Source organism: Diospyros lotus, chromosome 1, assembly GCF_014633365.1.
Source record: "Diospyros lotus cultivar Yz01 chromosome 1, ASM1463336v1, whole genome shotgun sequence".
Lineage (NCBI taxonomy): Eukaryota > Viridiplantae > Streptophyta > Magnoliopsida > Ericales > Ebenaceae > Diospyros > Diospyros lotus.
The window spans coordinates 38,567,267-38,586,188 of NC_068338.1; the positions used below are offsets into that span (position 1 = coordinate 38,567,267).

The 18,922-nt window shown below is 37.1% G+C and overlaps 2 protein-coding genes across 6 annotated transcripts; both read right to left on the minus strand.

Annotated features, from left to right (window-relative positions):
- Nucleotides 1-1,869: 1,869 nt before the first annotated feature.
- LOC127794965 (uncharacterized) lies at nucleotides 1,870-13,128 on the minus strand. 5 transcript variants are annotated; one of them, XM_052326311.1, is made up of 8 exons: nucleotides 12,582-13,124; nucleotides 11,946-12,120; nucleotides 10,984-11,392; nucleotides 9,384-9,536; nucleotides 8,697-8,789; nucleotides 4,094-4,152; nucleotides 2,726-2,819; nucleotides 1,870-2,247 (listed from the first exon to the last, which is right to left on the minus strand). In XM_052326311.1, exons 1-8 carry the CDS (start codon nucleotides 13,030-13,032, stop codon nucleotides 2,035-2,037), a joined length of 1,647 nt encoding a protein of 548 aa, XP_052182271.1. In that variant the 5' UTR covers nucleotides 13,033-13,124; the 3' UTR covers nucleotides 1,870-2,034. The 5 variants fall into 5 exon arrangements, 3 of the variants coding, with proteins under 3 accessions (XP_052182271.1, XP_052182280.1, XP_052182291.1); XM_052326320.1 differs by having other exon boundaries at nucleotides 10,984-11,318; nucleotides 11,962-12,120; nucleotides 12,582-13,121; XR_008021724.1 differs by having other exon boundaries at nucleotides 2,099-2,247; nucleotides 2,726-2,835; nucleotides 12,582-13,128.
- Nucleotides 13,129-14,261: 1,133 nt separating this feature from the next.
- LOC127794988 ((+)-borneol dehydrogenase 2) lies at nucleotides 14,262-17,928 on the minus strand. Its single transcript, XM_052326362.1, has 2 exons — nucleotides 17,611-17,928; nucleotides 14,262-15,284 (listed from the first exon to the last, which is right to left on the minus strand). The coding sequence occupies exons 1-2, from the start codon at nucleotides 17,655-17,657 to the stop codon at nucleotides 14,486-14,488; spliced, it is 846 nt and encodes a 281-aa protein (XP_052182322.1). The 5' UTR covers nucleotides 17,658-17,928; the 3' UTR covers nucleotides 14,262-14,485.
- Between the last annotated feature and the right edge of the window lie 994 nt (nucleotides 17,929-18,922).

An 18,922-nucleotide genomic window follows, 5' to 3' on the forward strand; every position in this document is an offset into this window, starting at 1 on the left:
GCAAAAAGTATGTTATTCTTGTGGCTATTTTATCATAGCAAAGTATTGAAGGAAAAATAAATAAATAAGCACTTTATTTGTTTTTGCCATGAAAGTAAGATAATAATAAATTAAGATGATGCCATGCCAAGGCGGTTCCCATTGATTGTCATAAAGAAAGAGGCCATATTTAGTCTCTGTCAAGAAAAAGAAAAATATTGTGGGTACCATTGCATGATGATTCAGTAGTGACTTTTAGGCAGAGGCTGTAAATTAAAGATGACAAAAATCTTATACCTTCCTTCCCCTTTGCACGCACATAAAAAAATAAAAAATAAAATAAAAAGTATGTACCTTTTGCTTTCTTACAGTGTGTCATGAAAAATTATAAATGATGTTTCTTAATATCAAATTTTTCACTTTGTAAAAGTCAATCAAGAAAGAATATCTTTACATACAATCTAACTCCTCCTTTATTGTTACTCGTGAAAAATTATATTTTTATTTATTTCTATAAAATACCAATGATGTGGACCAAGATTTTAATTTATAGATAGGAGTTGTTAGGTTTGATTTTTTTATTTCTATAAGTATAAAGAAGTCACATCATGTTTTTTTTTAATACAAAAATTCAACTCATGTAGAGCATTATTCTGTGAAGATGTCAAATTCAACTTAAGAGTAGGAGAAGAATGAGATGTTGCTTGCATATATATGCTATAATATATTGTTATTAGCAGCTCACCCAACTGCTTAGTTTGCTCAACCAACTGCTTAGTTAAGTAAAGCACTGAATAAGCAAATCTCCATATGGGCAGGGCAGGTACAACAAAAAGCATCCTACTTTTGCTGAATCTCAGACAATAGTACTTGTCAAAGCCCACAAGAAGATTTCTGCCTTGCTTGTTGGGAAAACTGTTGATGCAGATTACCGCAATTAGTGGCATATACAGCATTGTCTTCTTTGCTTGAAATGCTACTTTTATTTTCATCTTTGTCTGCCAAGGCTTGGCTTGGATTATATGGATGAACAACTGAAACTCTTTCAATTCCTGGAGAACCCAATATGAAGAAGAATTAATGGCTTCAGATCTCATGGCATTGATTGATTTAATTGGACTGTACCACACAGTCCAGCACACAATGCTGTATACAGCCCTGGTTGTCAACAGTATCAGCAGTAGACGCAAAATCCCTTCTACCATCATATCCTTTCATACATTTTACCTCTTCACAAGTCTGTATGGTCTTTAACTCTCAAGTATAGGGAGAACCTTCTCAAACACTCCAGAACAATTTTCTGCTTCAGTTCTAGCTATCTTAACCATCATCACGTAATACGAGCCAATGACATTTCTACCAGTCAAGTTTAATCAGCACGTTCCAATTTTCAACAACATCAAGAGGCTTAAAAAAGTTACAACCAGGTTGAGATGTTATCCCATCTGAGCCAAGAAACCAAAATGAGAAGCACTACTTGCATTCATCACTACAACAAAACCCTTCAGTTTCCCCTAGCCTGCACCTAAACCAAACAATTTCTCGCCTGCATAATTTCCATCTCTATTCAGAATAGGATTTGTCGAGGGAAAATAAAAGGAAAATGTAATCATTTTTACGTACATGTTCCGTATGAATAAACATCCCAGAGAAAAATGATTTTCATGACCAATATCCAGTTCGTGTTGTTCTCAATTTCCGGACCATCATAAATCCAAATAAATTTTACTTCAGTTCATTGTGCTTTCCAATCTTTCTCCTCTTCTTGTCACTCCAAATCAACATATACCAAAAAGTGCAAGATTCAGCACTTTTACAGGATATGTTCACATCTACCGAACAGGTGATCAATAATCAGGGACATCCATCTTTCCTCATTAATTCACAAGCTCAACAAGTAACGAGTTTTATTCTGATTCATGGAGAAGCTACATACTGTGTTCAACCTTCTGGTTAGTAAAGGTGTCATTATGAAAAAGGATAAATGGAGCCAATCTACATTTTCAAATAAAGTCTATAAACAGAACCTATTCAAAAATATCAAATGTCTCAATTTTATCCCCTTACACCAGCAATAAGTAGGACAACAATAACAGGAGAAACAAGAAAAAGAATGTAAGGGAGGACTTGAGTCGTCACACCTTCTTCAACATCAGCATTTTCCAAACTGTAGTTGGCTTTATCTTCAAGAAATGCTTCAAAATAATTCTGGTAACCTGTGTTCATCGTAGAGATAGATGTACGCTTAACTTTCATCATTTCCATGGCCTGCAATCAGGCAACATAATTTCAGTTTCAAGTGATGCCAAGATGGCCTGGCACCAAAAAAAATCATGATAAAAAGGATATATATATATATATATAAGCAATGACCTTAAAGCACGTATGCCCATGATAGCTAACTTCACATGTTACTTAAAATTTTGGAAACATAAACAAACACAGAGGCTAGGTAATCGGCAACAAGTAAAACATAACATGTTTTTCTTCTTCAATCCATAGATATTTCAAATACCACCCAAAGGCCTCCTATAGTAGCACTGCTTGCAGCACTATGGCTGTGTCAGCCTGTCAGGCACTCAACACATGTTCTGAAGTTCAAGAACGTATATCACATTATGCATGTCTTGGTGCATTTTGTTTCAACGTTGTCACATCGTCAGACACCTCATCAAGACTCTTCATGATGTCCTTTCAGCTATCAGATATAGACCATACATCCATAAACATTCTGCAATCAAGTTACCTGGAAGCCAAACAAGAACTGCTTCGCTCTCTTGCTCACTTTAACATTTGGGTGGGACTGAAGCCTCTCATACATGCCTCGAGCCTCGTTGGGCCTGCCAATCATAATCACTACAGAATGCACAGTCTAATAACTGAAAAAACAGAAATCTATTAACTTGAGATAAATTTCCCAAACTGCAAATTTTCATTTCAAGGGCAATAGTTCCAGTTTTATCCAATCTTCTTTCTTTACAAGTAATCTAACTCATCTCAGCAATATTTGAATCATTCACAAAAGAGTTGTTTTTGGGGGAAAAATAGAGGAGAGGCGGCACAAGGGTCCAAATACGATGTCAGGTTAACTTCTAGTATTAAAAACTAAAGGGGAAAACACGGACAACTGGTTTTGTGACCATTTGTGTTATTACATGGACACTCATATTCCCCTTTGTGTGCACATATACACCATGTATGGTAAAGATAAAGCAATGAATTTATCTGACCCCTACACCCAAAATACACTTGGATGTTTGAAACAATGACATGATTTCTAGCTTACGGAAACAGAAATCTCATCTCTCCCTTGTATTTCACTTAAATTCAGATGTAAAAGGGCATCCCCAATGCACAAGGCTCCCTGCTCTGCGAGAATCAGGGCAGGGCCATTTTTGGGCACAGCTTTACCCTTACTTGCAAAGAGACTATTTTGAGTTTTGACCGCTCAAACCCATAACCTTCTAATCACAAAGGAACAAGGGTAAGACAGAATTTCTATTAAATTCAGGTATAACCCCCAACAATAATATGCTAAGCTAATGTAAAACATATTATGCACTATCCTACCCAAGTTTTGGATAATGTAACATCCCAAAATCTGGAGATGGGTAAATGTTATGTAAGCCCAGGTGGGCTCATGTTGTTAAGGGTTATGATTTTAATAAGGGTTGTGAGTGGGTTAGCTTGCGTTGTTGTTCTACATCATTCAAGTAATAACTCTCTCACGGATCCTCTATGCCGGCAAGGGCTCCGGGAGGTGGGCCGTTATAGATAAAGATCTTGATATCCCAAGATTAGGGTTTAACATCAGCACATTTGAAAATTGATGAGCTAACATAACTGATCACCTTGCAAAAGCCCCTCAGTTTCTTTACCACATGATTAATTATATTTCATACGGAGTTTCTGAAAGTAGAACACTGCACACAAAACCATAATTTTGTTTACTGACAATAAGGCAGGAACCTGTAACTCTTAGTTATCAATTTCCAGTAAAGAGCATGGAGTCTTGACTCTCAAATTTCAGCACTTTCCTGATGTTTTTTTCTCTGACAATTTACGCACACAATGGAGATTCTGAGAGAAATTAGTTGATATTTAATGTACATACCTACTGAGTGAGTCTTGACAAATAGACCACTGCAAAGCAGCTAACCCATGAAGTTCACTCTGGATAAACAACACAAAAATAAACAAATAAATAAATAAAAATTGAACAGGAAAAAGTAGAAAATAAAGATGACCCCAGATGTTATTGTCATGTCCCTAATAGTAGTATAAGGGCAACATTATAATAAGGATATAGTATTTGTTAGGCTATAAATAAGCCATTGCTGTAAGAGAGTGGGCATACTTGGATTGATGAATTGAAATTTCAAACTCTATTCTCTCTCTTAATTCTCTCTCTCGGTTCTTCTTCTCTTTCCTCTCCATTTCTCTCTGCTTCAGTTCTAAATCTCCCTCCCTTTCTGCTTTCTCTTTCCTAAATCTCTCCAAATTCCTATCACAACCCTAGCCAAACCCTAGGGTTGTGACAATTGGTATCAGAGCAACCAATCATTGGCTATGATTTGATTCGATTTCAAGTTTTTGTCTGTTAAATCAGTTTCAGTGATTCCGTTGGCGGAATTCTCGACTGAGGATCTGGATTAAGGTCCAGATTGTGAAGGGCCGAAGGCGTGTGAAAACGACCTGGCCAAGCCGTTCCGAGGATGCTTCCAACAACTCCTGGAGCAATTTCAGCTGATCCGACTTAGCAGACGAGCAGGCCAGGCGACTTTGAGTGGAAGTCCGACACTCTCAGTGAAGCGATCTCCGTCGTGAGTCCAGAGTTAGTTCGTTGCATGTGAAAGGGCGATTGTTGTAAGGCAATCTTGAATGATATTCCAATAAATACTGTTCAAAATTGGAAGACGACTACGCTGGCAATATTGAATTCACTTCAATCGTGAGTAGACAACGGGAAGGAAGGTGTGCATGTGAGTCAGACGAGGAAGTGGTGTCGCAACCGTTGTCAATTGCGGTCGGTGATTGGGTGCGCGATTCTCCTAGGCTGGTCGGAGGCGATTGTTGCCTGGAAATTTTGGGGCACTCTTGTTCGACTTTTGAAGACGAAGATGGCCAGTAATTGTAATTTCAATGATTTCGGCAAATTTCAGTGATTCCAATGAAGTGATTGAACTGTGAGATCGACTATCCTAGAACACGAAGCAGGAGGATTGGTGTCCTGCTTGAGAATTTTCGAAGAGTGTTGACCAAGCAAGGAAGACGAGTAGAGAATTCCGATCGATTAATTGGCTGTAATTTTAGTTCAGAATTTGAAGGTGATTAGGCCAAGCAATTCCGACTTCTGGTGAATTTTCAGCATTTGAGATCGAGAAACAACCAGGCGATCTCTAGTTGAATCTCAGATTTGACGTTCGAAGCTGTTAAGTTTAGACGCTAACCACGCTCGCTAATCCACAGTGAAGCAGATCTTGAACGGTAGTTGATCCATAGTGATCAGGTGCAGTGATTTCCGGCATTTGGCTTGGGTTGGGAAATCGTTGAGATTGCAACTGTTGTTAGTCTTGATCGATTGTCAATTGCCGATCAAAGAAGATAGTAATGGCAGTTTAGAGGAGGCTGATCAAGTTGCAGTGGGAGTTTCAGGAAGCAGCTATAGGATTGATCGAACAACTGAGTCGATCAATTGCAGGTGGAGCGAACTGAATTCAGGCGAATTCAGTCTCCCTGATTCCAGCGGAGGTGGTTTCCCAGCTATCAATCCTTGAGGCGATCGATTATCCACCAGCAATCTGAATTCTAATGGCAAATGACATGGGAATGAAGCAAATGGAATCTCAATGGCAGCAAGTGTCGGCAATGATGACGGCGAGGCCGAACCATATTGGACCTATAGAATCAGTGGTGGATAAGAAGCTAAACACTATTGCCGATATGTTGCGTGAGGAGTTCAGTCACACCCGTGAAATTTGGGATGACTTCAGAAGAGGGATGATGGACCAATACATGATAATGTGTGCGAGACAAAACTAGGTTAGATTACCTGCTTGTCTACTTTCAAGGGAATACTCTGATCCAATTATTATAGAGAAGCTGCCATATCCTATGAGTAATCCTTATTCTCCTCATGAGTCTCTGAAGATGAAGTCGCCTAAGGAGAAGTCAAGCTTGTGGAAGGCCAAGTCACTACCTGCTTTAGATTCTAGGCAAAAGAAGAAATATTCGGATTTAGGCAGCAATGACAAGAAGGATGACTGCAAAGTCGGGAGTAGTTTTGGTGGTGAACAACATTACATAGAGGGAAGCTGTAACAATCCGGTGGTTGGGACAGCAAGTACTGATTCCTTTGGAAAAGAAATTCTTGGTGAAGATGGACTAGATGACAATCACGGAAGCCCAAAACACAAAATGATTGATGCAGTCAATCAGAGAGTAATAGAAGGAGAAGGCAACAAAGGATTTCTGGAATTGGAGATAAACATCTCTGAATCTTCAAAATCTGAAATTGGTCCAGTTCTAAATAAGACACATGCTCAATCAAGGTGGACAACCCGCAATGTTGAAGGGAATTCTGCTGCATTGATTGAGAAGTTAAAAGGGGAACTACTACCTCAAGATGCAACTACCGAAAGGCTAAGAGAGGAAACGGGGGCAGCATTTGAGGAACTAACCGAGGAAGCCAAAGCCAATCTGTTACCTCTGGTGATTAGAGCAGGGACGGAAGGATCGGATGGTGTTCCGAATCAGAATTCTAACAGAAATGGAACTGATGGTGGAGCTCCTAAGGATACTATGCCATTGTCTATGGTTTCGGATAATGCTGAGGATTCCTTAGCTGATGAGAGGGTGAAGACAACACTAGCGGGAGGAAGTTTTGCAGATCTTAAATGGTGTCACCATGTTGCTGTCATTTCCAAAAATGTAAACTAGAATTCAAAAGGTGCAAACCAGATTTGTATTTTGGAGGGAAGAGAGGTAAACAAGACAGGTGTTTCAGATGATTTTTCTTCCAGCCAAGGGAAATCTCCTATGAGTTATGACCCTATTAGGCATTTCCCTCATCAGCAGCAGATTCAAAGTTGTGAGGAATCTTGGCAAATGGTTGTAACGGGATGAAAGCTAAGGAAGACAGATGTAGCAGTCAAAAGCTGGACCATGGAGAACAAAGCTGTTGCGGCTTTGTGCATTAATGCTACAGATGGCCAATTGGGATTTTTGCCTACTACAATGACGGAAATTAATGTTGCAGCAACTCCTAGACTCGACATTTCTACATTGCTGCATTTTAAGGCGTTAGCGGATATTGTTGCGAAAAGGGATGAATAATTAAAGAACATGAGAACCATTGCAAATCTGTTATGCATATAGAATTTTTTCAAAACTAGTCCATCCAAGCTGTGGAAGAACAGGAAAAAGGATATGGAAAGCTGTGGAGGTTTGGCATTTCTTGAGGACAAGAAATGTTTCAAGGCGGGGGGAATTGTCATATCCCTAATAGTAGTATAAGGGCAATATTGTAATAAGGATATAGTATTTGTTAGGCCATAAATAAGCCATTGCTGTAAGAGAGTGGGCATGCTTGAATTGATGAATTGAAATTTCAAACTCTATTATCTCTCTTAATTCTCTCTCTCGGTTCTTCTTCTCTTTCCTCTCCATTTCTCTCTGTTTCAGTTCTAAATCTCCCTCCCTTTCTGCTTTCTCTTTCCTAAATCCCTCCAAATTCCTATCACAACCCTAGCCAAACCCTAGGGTTGTGACAGCTATCTGCACTTGAAACTATAAAACTAAGTGCCAAGGGACCATTTCTTCACCTTTTCATTATTTTCCCTCCAGGCAAGCAGTAAACAACACCAACAGAGGTAAAGCCCTTCTACTATGTTTGGAAATAGGACTTGGGGAAGGAAAGGAAAATAAATTTCTTATGTTTATTCGAAAATGCATACACCTAAGTAGTTTCTTTATCTTCTCATATTCTAATCTGTAGAAAATTTCTAGTTACAAACATAGCCTCTTGAGTTTCCATGCATAAACTTCAATGTCTATCCTTATAATTTTGGTTTTTTTTATTTTTTTTTTTCAAAAGTATTTTTTATGCTTTTTTTATCACTATATTATATATTTTCTCAAGTAAGAAATCTGCCAAAAAACATCCCCAAAGGGCATTTTTACCCTTTTAAGAGAATATAGGTGCGTAACTCATTTTATTTAGTGTTGTTTCCTTGTAGAAGAAGAAATAAAGGAATTGAGAAAGAAATTGGTTGGTAGTTTGTACTTGGTCAGTTAGCTTCAGAACCAAGCCCTAACCAGATTTTATACCAACTCTAGATTTTAGAGCTTAAGGGAAAACAAATTGGCTAACTTCATGTGTACCAACTACCAAGGCAATCAAAATTCAAATGCCCCCCTTCTAAATATTTCCAAATTCAACATTTAACATGTAGAGGTAGTTAGCTTTGGTAATTTACAATTCTAAAAAGGGATAAACCATATAATGGTATAACATCAAGTTTTGCACTTTGACTCAAATTGAACATACTGCAGAATGTGTATTTCACAATATTTTTGCATTGAATAAAAGCAAAATGGAAACAAATATTGGAGATTAACCTGAATTATTTGTGTGCTTAAAAAATGTAAACAAGAAGATTGTTATTGTATCCACTATCCAGGCAGCTCAGATTATTCAAATATCATAAGCAGATAACCTGAAATGTTAACTTATCCATCACTTGTTCATAAAATGGTAATGCTTCATTAAGCTTGCCACAGTCCATTAAGGAATCTCCATCCTGCAAAGCCTGTGAACAGCAACAGTATATTAAGAGGAAGGTTATTATCTCCATCAAGAAATAAATGATCAAAATTTCATAGCAAGGTGGAGAAGAACAATATCTTTAAAATTGAGAAGGTATATCTTTCCTAGCAAGCACTTCGTGGAGTTGTCATGTGGAAGGAAAAATTTTGGCATTAAAACAGTTCAAACATTTAAAGTCATTGTCACGTCATCATCACAAACCTTAATCCCACTAATTGGAATCAACTTCATGGATTCTAAATTCCCAATCATATACTTCTGCCACCTTTTCTGATACAAGTTCTTCATTCTATCCACTTTCCTTGCATATGTGTATTGTTTATGTAAACAGCCTCTTCACAGAAAAGCAAGAGGAAGGCTGCATACAAGTACAACCTCCCCCAACCCTAGCAAAGTAGGAAGGCTTGTGCACTAGAAAATTCCCTTTTTTATTTGTTTTGATTTCCTCATCATGTCGTCTCCTAATCTTTTTGAAATTGCAGTGTCAATATATAAATGCCATGTCCCATGTCCATATGCAGCAAGTAGTTCTCTTGTAGCACGTCCATATGCTGCCTAATTCGACATTTTGAAGTACCTTCTCGCATTGAAATTTTAGCTTTGTATCAATGCTTAATCCAGTTCTACTCCTGTATGCAGCAAGTAGTTCTCTTGTACGCTTCTCTTTGGCAGCTTTATCTTCTGCTGTTTCAAGCTGCTCTCCAGGGCGAATAACTCTTCCACCACCATACTACACAGGAAAAAGATAAAAGATAAAAGAAATGACAATTGGCTCCAGAAGAAGGAAATGACAACCAAAAAAAAAATAAAGAGAATCAAACAGCAGAGAAAAAACTAGTGAAAGTGAACAGAGTACTAATTTATACTATCACATCAAAGCAGTCATTATTCTTGATATATTTATTGGAAGTTAGAGAGATCACAGTCAAGCAAACAAGGAACTGAGTTAAAGATCAATTATTAAAGTGCAAGCCAAATGTTAAAAAGATCAGGGCAGAGAGAAGGGTTTTGAAATGGCATTCCCATTTATGCTTTCCAGAGCCTTAAGAATAAAGTACTTTACCATCGTAATTAAAAGAATGAACGATTACATGGTAAGACTACCTCAATAATGGAGAACCAGATGTTATACTCTTTAGTTACGGGAATTCCCTATAACCACAGTAGCTACTGTTCATGAGAAATCAACATGGCCAGTAATGTTGAATGCTTGAATGGTGATGCCACTGGAAGTGCTAGTTGAAGTAAAATTCTGAGCTCTTAGATCAAATAATACACCCATGATCTATCCAATAAACAACTGATGTGGGATGGCAACAAGCCAAAAATTTGACATCATCATAATTATGACCCTTTGTCGGACACAGATATACGTGTTGGCCCTTATGCACACAAAAATAGACATTAGTTAGTTATAATACCACTTTTTAACACCATGGGTTCTCATTTTAAAAGTTCTAACTTACATACTTTTTTTATCATTTGAAATCTATATACCCAAGACTAGAATTGTCTTGTCTATTTTGTATCTGTAATAAGTTTTACTTACTGGTACATATATAGCAGCATGTGCTTGCATAAAGAGGAATAAAGCTATGACAACGTGTATATATATAAGTATATGAAGTGAGATTTTCCATTATTGTGTGTGTGCACTTGCACGCGCACATGCATGTGTGATACCCACCTTTAGTTATTTAAAATATGCTTATTTAAGGTTGTTAAACTCTGGAGCAGATTTATCTGGACTAACCTAAAACAGAGGGCCACATATCTGAGTTATGGAAATAGCCAATTTGCAAAACAAGGTAAGGTTGGTTACAAAAATAACCCTCCCCCAATCCTTGCAAAACTGAAAGCCCTGTGCATCGGTAACGCCCTCAATCTAAAATAAAGGGGAATTGTTCAAAACTTAGGTTGTGCTATCAATGCTCTACTTGTGCACTATATTTAATTTTTTCATTCTGGAAATAGCAAAAACGCTTTTATTTAGTTATTGTTCCTTCTTTTTTATTGTTAATTCATTTTGCATCTCCCAAAGCTTTTATTTAGTTGCTGAAATAAATTATCAAACTACACTCTCAGTGCCCACCATAGAGTAATTAAACAATCAAACCTCATAAAAACACATATAGTCAAGTTTTCCAGTTAAACTATAGGATGTGATAGAATCATACTGTTTTTGAAATGTTGCTAGGTCTTGGGAAAACCCCCCATGTGGAAACCTTCGGCTTGTAAACGTCCAGGTTGTCTTCCTCAATTGGCTTTTGCTGTGACTCCGCAGCATTTTCAAACTTGCTAGTATCCCCTACAAGTATCTCTACTTCAGGCATATCCCCTTCTTGAAAAGGGTCAGAGACTGGAATCAACCCAGCAGGAAGTCGCCTGCTCTTCTTTTCAGCAAAGTCAAGCCCGACAAAATCAAGGCTTGAAATCTTCAGTTCTTCCTTCTTACCAGTCATCTTCTCAAATAAGGCATTTCCAGAATTTGTTCCATTCCCTCCTTTCAAGCCTAAGACCAATACATTTACAAATTTTACTCCACAGTCCCCTTGAAAAAGCCCAATGTTATTTTGAACATTCCCTCTACAAAAGATTAGATTCCATGAAGCTTACATCAAATTCACTTTTACATAAATATCACATCTGATAAAAAGGGTCACCACTGGAGTTGTAGCCTAGTGGTAGGCAGCAACACTCGTGAGCCCAAGGTCTTGATCTCAAGTCTTGTGAGCCTTTGTTGCTCCCCCGCAAGGTCTCGAGTTGTATAATCTTACTTAGCAAAAAAGTAAAATAAAATGAGGGTCATGAAGCAGGAAAATCAACTCAGAATCAAATCAAAATGAGTTTTCTAACTTTACATTTCCCCATGGATCATTCCTACCCACATCCCCTTCAAATGCGCACAAATTCTTCTGTGTATATCATTTAAACTGATCTAAAGCCATTGCAGTTGATAGTAGTTTGCAGAATAGAGTATTCAAAACATCATTTTCATCTGATCAATGAACTGTGCTCCTTTGCCAATTGAAATTATGCTTTAATTGCATAATAACTAATTTAACATAATTATTTGAATTTAAGAAGAAAGACCAAAAAAAATAGCAAACAAACCAAACAAAGATATGGAGAAACTCACATTTTGCAGATACTACCTTTACGCAATTGACTTTCCTGCACACTTTTACCGCCGTCTGAAGCTCCTTTGTTCTTCTCATACTCCTTTGCCCTCTCCATTGCAACCTTCACATAAGAGGGGACCTCCTGATTGCCACCACTTATAATGCCGGGGACTGAACCATCGTTCTTAATACCTGAATTTTTTCAAGTGCTTTTAGTACTGAGTTTGTATAATCATTATCATCATCAACTACACCTTGTCCTAACCAAGTATGGTTCATGGCATGACATTCTTAATGTCAATTAACTTCTTAAAATCACATTGACAATACAAATCCATGCAAAAGAACAACATGGCAAAATTTTACACCGGATGCCCTTCCTAACACAGCCCTCTAGCAAGGCAATAACGATATAAATTTCCAATGCTATCTTCATATGCAAAAGTTTCATGAGATGGAGATGAATGGAGATAATTGATATGGACATCTTCCATCACATAGTTGATATTGTGAAACTAACAATTACAACATGTAAACACCTCTAAACCAAGATTATGTAACAATTAAGAAATTATACAAAGCTAGAACCAACCCAGAATCTGCTAAAACACCAAACAACAATGAAATCCGGAATTTTCCCAAACGAAACGCACCTGAAGCCGCTTCACTTTCTTCAGCTCTTCCACCTTTACCCGTAGTGATTTCCTTGCTTTTCCTGTACTCTTTTGCTTTATCCATTGCTAGTCTAACAGAAAGAGGAACCTCCTCATCACCGACATTGTTGGTAACCTCCACCAACGACCCACTTGGATTTCCGGATTCAGCAGGTTCGGGAACCGGGTTTTGAACAATTTCGGGAGCCGGGTTCGATTGCAGCGATTTCTTGTACGCCTTGGCTCTGGCGAATGCGAGCTTCACCGGATCCGTCTCACCGGCTTCCGCTTCTGAAGAATTCTGGGGCGAAGATTGGGCATTAGAAGAGGATGACGAGGCTTTGGGGGACTTGAATCCGTAGTTTCTATGAGTTGGTTTTGTTGAAGAGGCAACGCCACTGTTGGTGGGTCTCAGCGTGCAAAACCAAGAGGAGTGGGGAAGAGAGGCCATTGGGTAAGGTTGGATTTGGATGATTTTCTGGTTGTGCTAGTTGTATTGTATCCTAAGAATTGGATGGAGGAATCAATCCAATCCAGCTTCAGCTTTTAGATTAAATTTCTTTTTGCTGTTATTTGAAAATTGCATAATGCATCTTCACCAGAAATTAACACAGCCTGATCTTACGTTATCTTGATTTTATAAATAAATTCAACTAAAATAAATAAATTAAAAAACATAGTGTCATGTTCCCTGACTACGGCTCTCTTTGTTACAGCTTAATTAAATAAATTATAGCTTATAGTTTCAAATATTATAGCTTCTAAAACTTAGAATAAGTTGTGAACCTATTTGCTGCAGCTTCTTAGAAATTATAGTTAAGTAGTTATGGTGTTTGATACCATAAGCTGTAAAATAACTTATTTTTGTATAATTATCTATAATACCCTTAGTAGTTATAAAATGATAATTTAAAAAATAATTAGTGTATATGTATAAGTTTCAAGTGTTATAAAAAAATTAATTAAAGTATAAAGAGAGAGGAAGATGACGAGAGAGAGAAAGAGATTTGAAAATGGAGATGGCGGTGGAGAAAAAAAAGCATGATTGCGTAGACAAAAGGGTAATTCTTTGCTAAAAATAAGGACAAAATTATCATAAAAATGTAATTATTTAAACAGAAGTTGTAAAAACTGAGATACCCTAGCTTTGAAAAAGTCAGCTTCTACCCCTTCTAAAAGCTAGTAGAAGTTATAAGTTAGAATTCTATAAGCTAAAACAAACACTACATCCCAACTTTTTTAAAGCTAGAAGTTAGAAATTGCAACTTTTAAGCTGCAATAGCTGCAACAAACAAGGCCTAATCTCTATTATTTTTGTTATATCACTTAGGTGTATGTATGCTATTTGTATCATTTTAATTTATCCTTTAATAGTTAAAATTTAAGGAATTGAAGCACCACACAAAATAATATAACGACCCATGACAGCAAAATAATTAAAATGTCATGAAAATTAATTTTAGATAAATTTAATATTTTTGTCTTTACCCAAAGAATCACTTGGGTAAAGAAAAAACTTTGTAAGTGGATAGAAATGGGAGATGAAATATTTTTGTCATTTTCTGGAAGATTATCACAGGCTAACTGTGTGCCACTAATTGATTAAAATATATTGTTCTATCATAAATAAATATATATATATATATATATACACACACAAAACAGATCCAGCTAGCAAGCTAACAAGAACAACAACAACATGATTATGATTCCTCCTCATGAATACCCTTGGGAGGAGAAATTTGTCTTGTTTCAATTTGATCTTACAATTTACAAATACAAGATTAGGGGACTACTTCTAATAGAGGGGGTCCGCCAGCCGTTGCTTATCAAACTCAACCAGCGAAGCCTGCTCCAACAAGATTACAAGAATAGACCAACTGCCCATCTGAAGAGATCCTTCTTCAGCGGAAAACTCGAAGCGAGTGATTGGTGCAAGTGAAACCCCCATCAACCATCAGATTAGCCCCGCTTATGTACCTTGCTTCATCGCTGGCTAAGAAGACCACGGCATTAGCCACATCATCGGTGGTCAGTTCCACCCCTTGCAGGTTAGCATTCCGTCCGACAAAACTGCGGAAACCAGCCATGGCATCCTCCGTTCTCTCCTCCTCGGGCAAGTGAGCCAAGGCCAAGCCGGTTGCAACGCCGTAGGGAGAGACGCAGTTTACGCGTATCCCATATTTTCCCAGCTCGGCTGCAACATTCTTGGTGAGTCCCAGAACAGCGTGCTTTGACCCTGTGTATGCATGTGGGCCTATCCCCCCAGTGGCACTTGATACGCTAGAAATGGAAATAATCGAGCCCTTATTCAATGGGATCATTACACGAGCAGCATGCTTCATTCCAAGGAAGACTCCCTTAACGTTCACATCAAATACCTTTTCAAACTCAGATAGGTTTGCATTCCTGATATCGGGACAAGGGGCACCTGATATCCCAGCATTGTTCACCATTATATCAAGCGTACCAAATTTACCGACTGCAAAGTCGACTGCACGGCAAATATTATCCTCTACCGTGACGTCACAGTGGAGAAAGCACACGCTCTCATCCCCTCCGAGGGTTTCACAGAGATGCTGACCAAGGTTATCTTGAATGTCTACAACACAAACTCTTGCACCATGCTCATGAAATAGACGAACAATGCGCTCTCCAATTCCAGTTGCGCCACCTGTGACTAATGCCGCTTTCCCTAGTAATCTGAGAATTTGAATAAACTTAATAAAAAACAAATATATTTTACTGCATACTAACTACCAAATCTAGCAAAGGTTCGCTGCTACTAAAACAGCTAAAATTCCAATATAAGGCATTAAGAAAAAAAAAAAGAAGAAGATAAGACACCAAAAATTGGGCCATGCATTATCGCCATATCATCTACTGCATTTTATGGGTCAATTTTATAATTTAATCATTGTATAATTATCTAACTTTAATTAGCAGATCAAAATAGGAGAGTAAAACACAAAACCAGCTGCTAATATATAAAAACTTGAGTTTTGACTCATATAAAAATGAATTTTGAATAGCCAATGTTGATATTATGTGATTCAAAATGGTTTTATCAGATTTCTGGCATGCTGTTACATGTTGTTGAGATGCATTTTATATTTTTTTCATTTAAATATAAATGTCTCATTATATGCTATTATATATATGATGTTAATATGTATATCTGCTGCATGTTATTAATATCTTTGGGCTGTTGTGTTTATATGGGCCGAGCCCATATTATTTCCGTGTTGCCTCTTGTGCTGTTGGCCAAGCCCATTCCTGATAACCCATGTTGGTGTTGCTATAAAAGGGCAGCTCGATGCCCTAATCTCCAGAACTTTCTGATATTTGTCTTGTGCTCTCTCTCTCTCTGAAAACCCTAAGTCGGCGATTCTTGAAGCGAGACACTCTTCGTGAATCCTTTATTCTGATCTATGTTTCAATCGATTCTTTGGTTGCTTCCATGGTAAGATCTGACGGTAAGAACGGTTATTGTTTAATCTCTATGTGTTTTAAACACCTGAGGCGTGAGAGGTTGTTGACTGATAGAACAGACTTTTTGCCTTGATCGTGAGATCGGTATAGAACAGATCTACCTTGATCTTGTTGTTTTTCGATTCTGTTTTTCAGTTGTATTGCAATACTGTTTCTATTTTTTTGTTCATGATCTTGTAATCGTTTGTAAACATGAGATCTAGTGGATTGACTAGAGACGGAGCCTCTGCCGTGAGTAAGATCTATAGATCCGAACACGTATATCACTGTGTCTTGCATTTATACTTTTCTGGTTTAAAGTTTTGGTTTACTGTGTATCGCGCTTAATCTATGTTTGGCCGAGAAATCAGGTTGTACAAAACCTACAGCCAAGATGGCTGGACTTGACATAACATCATGACAGAAAATGTTTTCAGTTAGAGGTGGTGATCTATAAGACCAAATCACTCTAAAAAATTCCCCAATAACAAATCCTATTCCAACTAACTCAGCATTAGCATGGTCTTTAGTCTTTTCAGCTCAATAAGCCAATCCCTCCTTGCCTTATATTCTGTCAATCTCAATTATTGTATTTGCCATGAATTTTATGAACTGAGCCACATTATTGACTGGGTTAGAGAAGAAAAACCTGAATTGTCAATTTTTGTAAGGACTGTGGTGGCCTAAGAGCCCACTATTGACCTCCCTCTAAGAGTGCAGGGAATCCATACAATTGAAATATATATTATTATTTTTCTCTTGTAATTTGCATTTAAGAGATCGAGTATATTCAGAAATATATAGGATTATAAATCTTTTCTCCATTGTAGCAAATGTAGTTCAAATTACTACCTACAAACACAGGCAGAGCAGAAGAAGGTTTTACTACATTGAAATAACTATTTGTAAGAAGGCATGACATATGGGCAGAGTTCAGTCACTTAGTGTCATTAAGTTGCTTCAGAGAATGGTATCTCCTTTGATAATTTTAGAAGTTCAGATCTGAAATATGCATCTTAATAGTTAAGAAGACATCCAAAAATTAGATGTAGACAAACATTACCAAGTAACAGAGTTGGGAAGGACAGATAAAGTTTAATGGAAACAAGGAAAAAGCATAATTGAAAACCTGACAACATAGTTTGATAATTCCCTAAGCAATTAATGGTGAGATTTGGAATTTATAACCTATGAATTTATTCCAACTATCTAACTAGAAAAAAGATTGGGATATCAACATCATAAATTTTTTCTTTTTATAAGCTAGAGATAATGATATTATTGACATGTTTAAGTTTATCCAGGTTAATCCTGAAACAAGCATGTTCCGCAAATGAACTCACTCATCAATCATCAAAACTCAAACTAAATCGCACCTTAATCCAAAACAATAACCCCCAAATGAAACGCAGTGATTTCTCGAGCAAGAAATAAAACGAAAAGAAGAGGAAATTAGTTAATATAAATAACTTTTCACGTCCCCAAGCATCACCTGTTTTCAGTACCAACAAGGGTTTAAACATATGTAAGCAGACGCGCATGTGAAGAATCAATTTACCGTTGGGATGGAAGAGAAGAAGAAACGCAGGGGCTGCTTGGTGCCATGGCTCTGGGAATTTCGCAGCCGAGCTCTCTCTCTCTCTCTCTCTCTCTCTCTCAGACAAACTGTGTTTATAAGTACATATATGTGTGTATGGACCAAGAAGAAGAAGAAGGGAGGTTTGTTGATCTCGAGGTTAGGTTGTGGAATAGTTGGCCAACTGTCTGCATCGTCGCCGTCCGCCAAATGAATGAACACGATGAGTTGAGTGGGCGGCGAAATGGCGGTGAGATCCCAATACCAAAAGCGCGACCAGCCAACCACGATCATGCATTTTCCAGGGTTTGGAGCGGAGCGCAATTGGTGGCCCACTGACTCTGCATTTGCCGTCGAGGAATATTGTGGTACTTTTGTCGTTTACTATTAATTTTTAGTATATTTATTTGTAGTAACCTATCCTTGATTTCGCCCAATTACATTAATTAATTAATAGATTATCTTACATTTTCAAAATCACAAAGATCACATGTATCCTTACAAATTTTATGTTTTATATCTTCTCCATATTTCACTTTCTCTCTCATCCGAGGATTAAATGATTATTATAGATAATTCATTTAGTTGTAATGAATTATTTTAATTATAAAAATGTTAGTTTACACCGGTGCACTTAATATACTTTATTTTTAATATTCAAAACACTTTTGTTGATTGTTAAAATATATATTCTAGTCTAAAAAAAACACACACACATATATATTAAATTTCTATACATATTAGAAAAATATTTATATGTGTTTTTGTTGGCACAAATACTAACAAATTATTATCACCGTCGTCGGAGAAATAGAGCAATGGAATGAGAGGGACATACTATGACATTACTATTATTCTTCACCATGAATTATAATCTATATTGTATGGAAACGACAAACATTTTCAATAAAAAATGAAAATGGATATTTTTTTAAAAAAATAAATATAAATAGAGTTCAAAATTGAAATAAAAAAACATTTCGAAAACAGCTCATAGAAACAGGAAAACGACTCCTATAAAGTATTTTCGTGTAACATAAATTATAATCACCAAAGAAAGCAAATAGGCCATGTTCCTAATTCACAAAATGATTCTTAAATAAAGTACTTGGACTTATCACTATTATTGGTGATGGTCCATTGAAAAGTTTGTTATCCATGAATCTGCCAATTGTCGGCTTACTGGATTCTATCTAGTTGAATGTGAAATAAACGAAGCATGAGGTTGTCATTGAGTTTCGTTAAGTCGAAGGTGTGTTTGAATGTTGCAATTGTTGATAGCGTCTTATTTGTC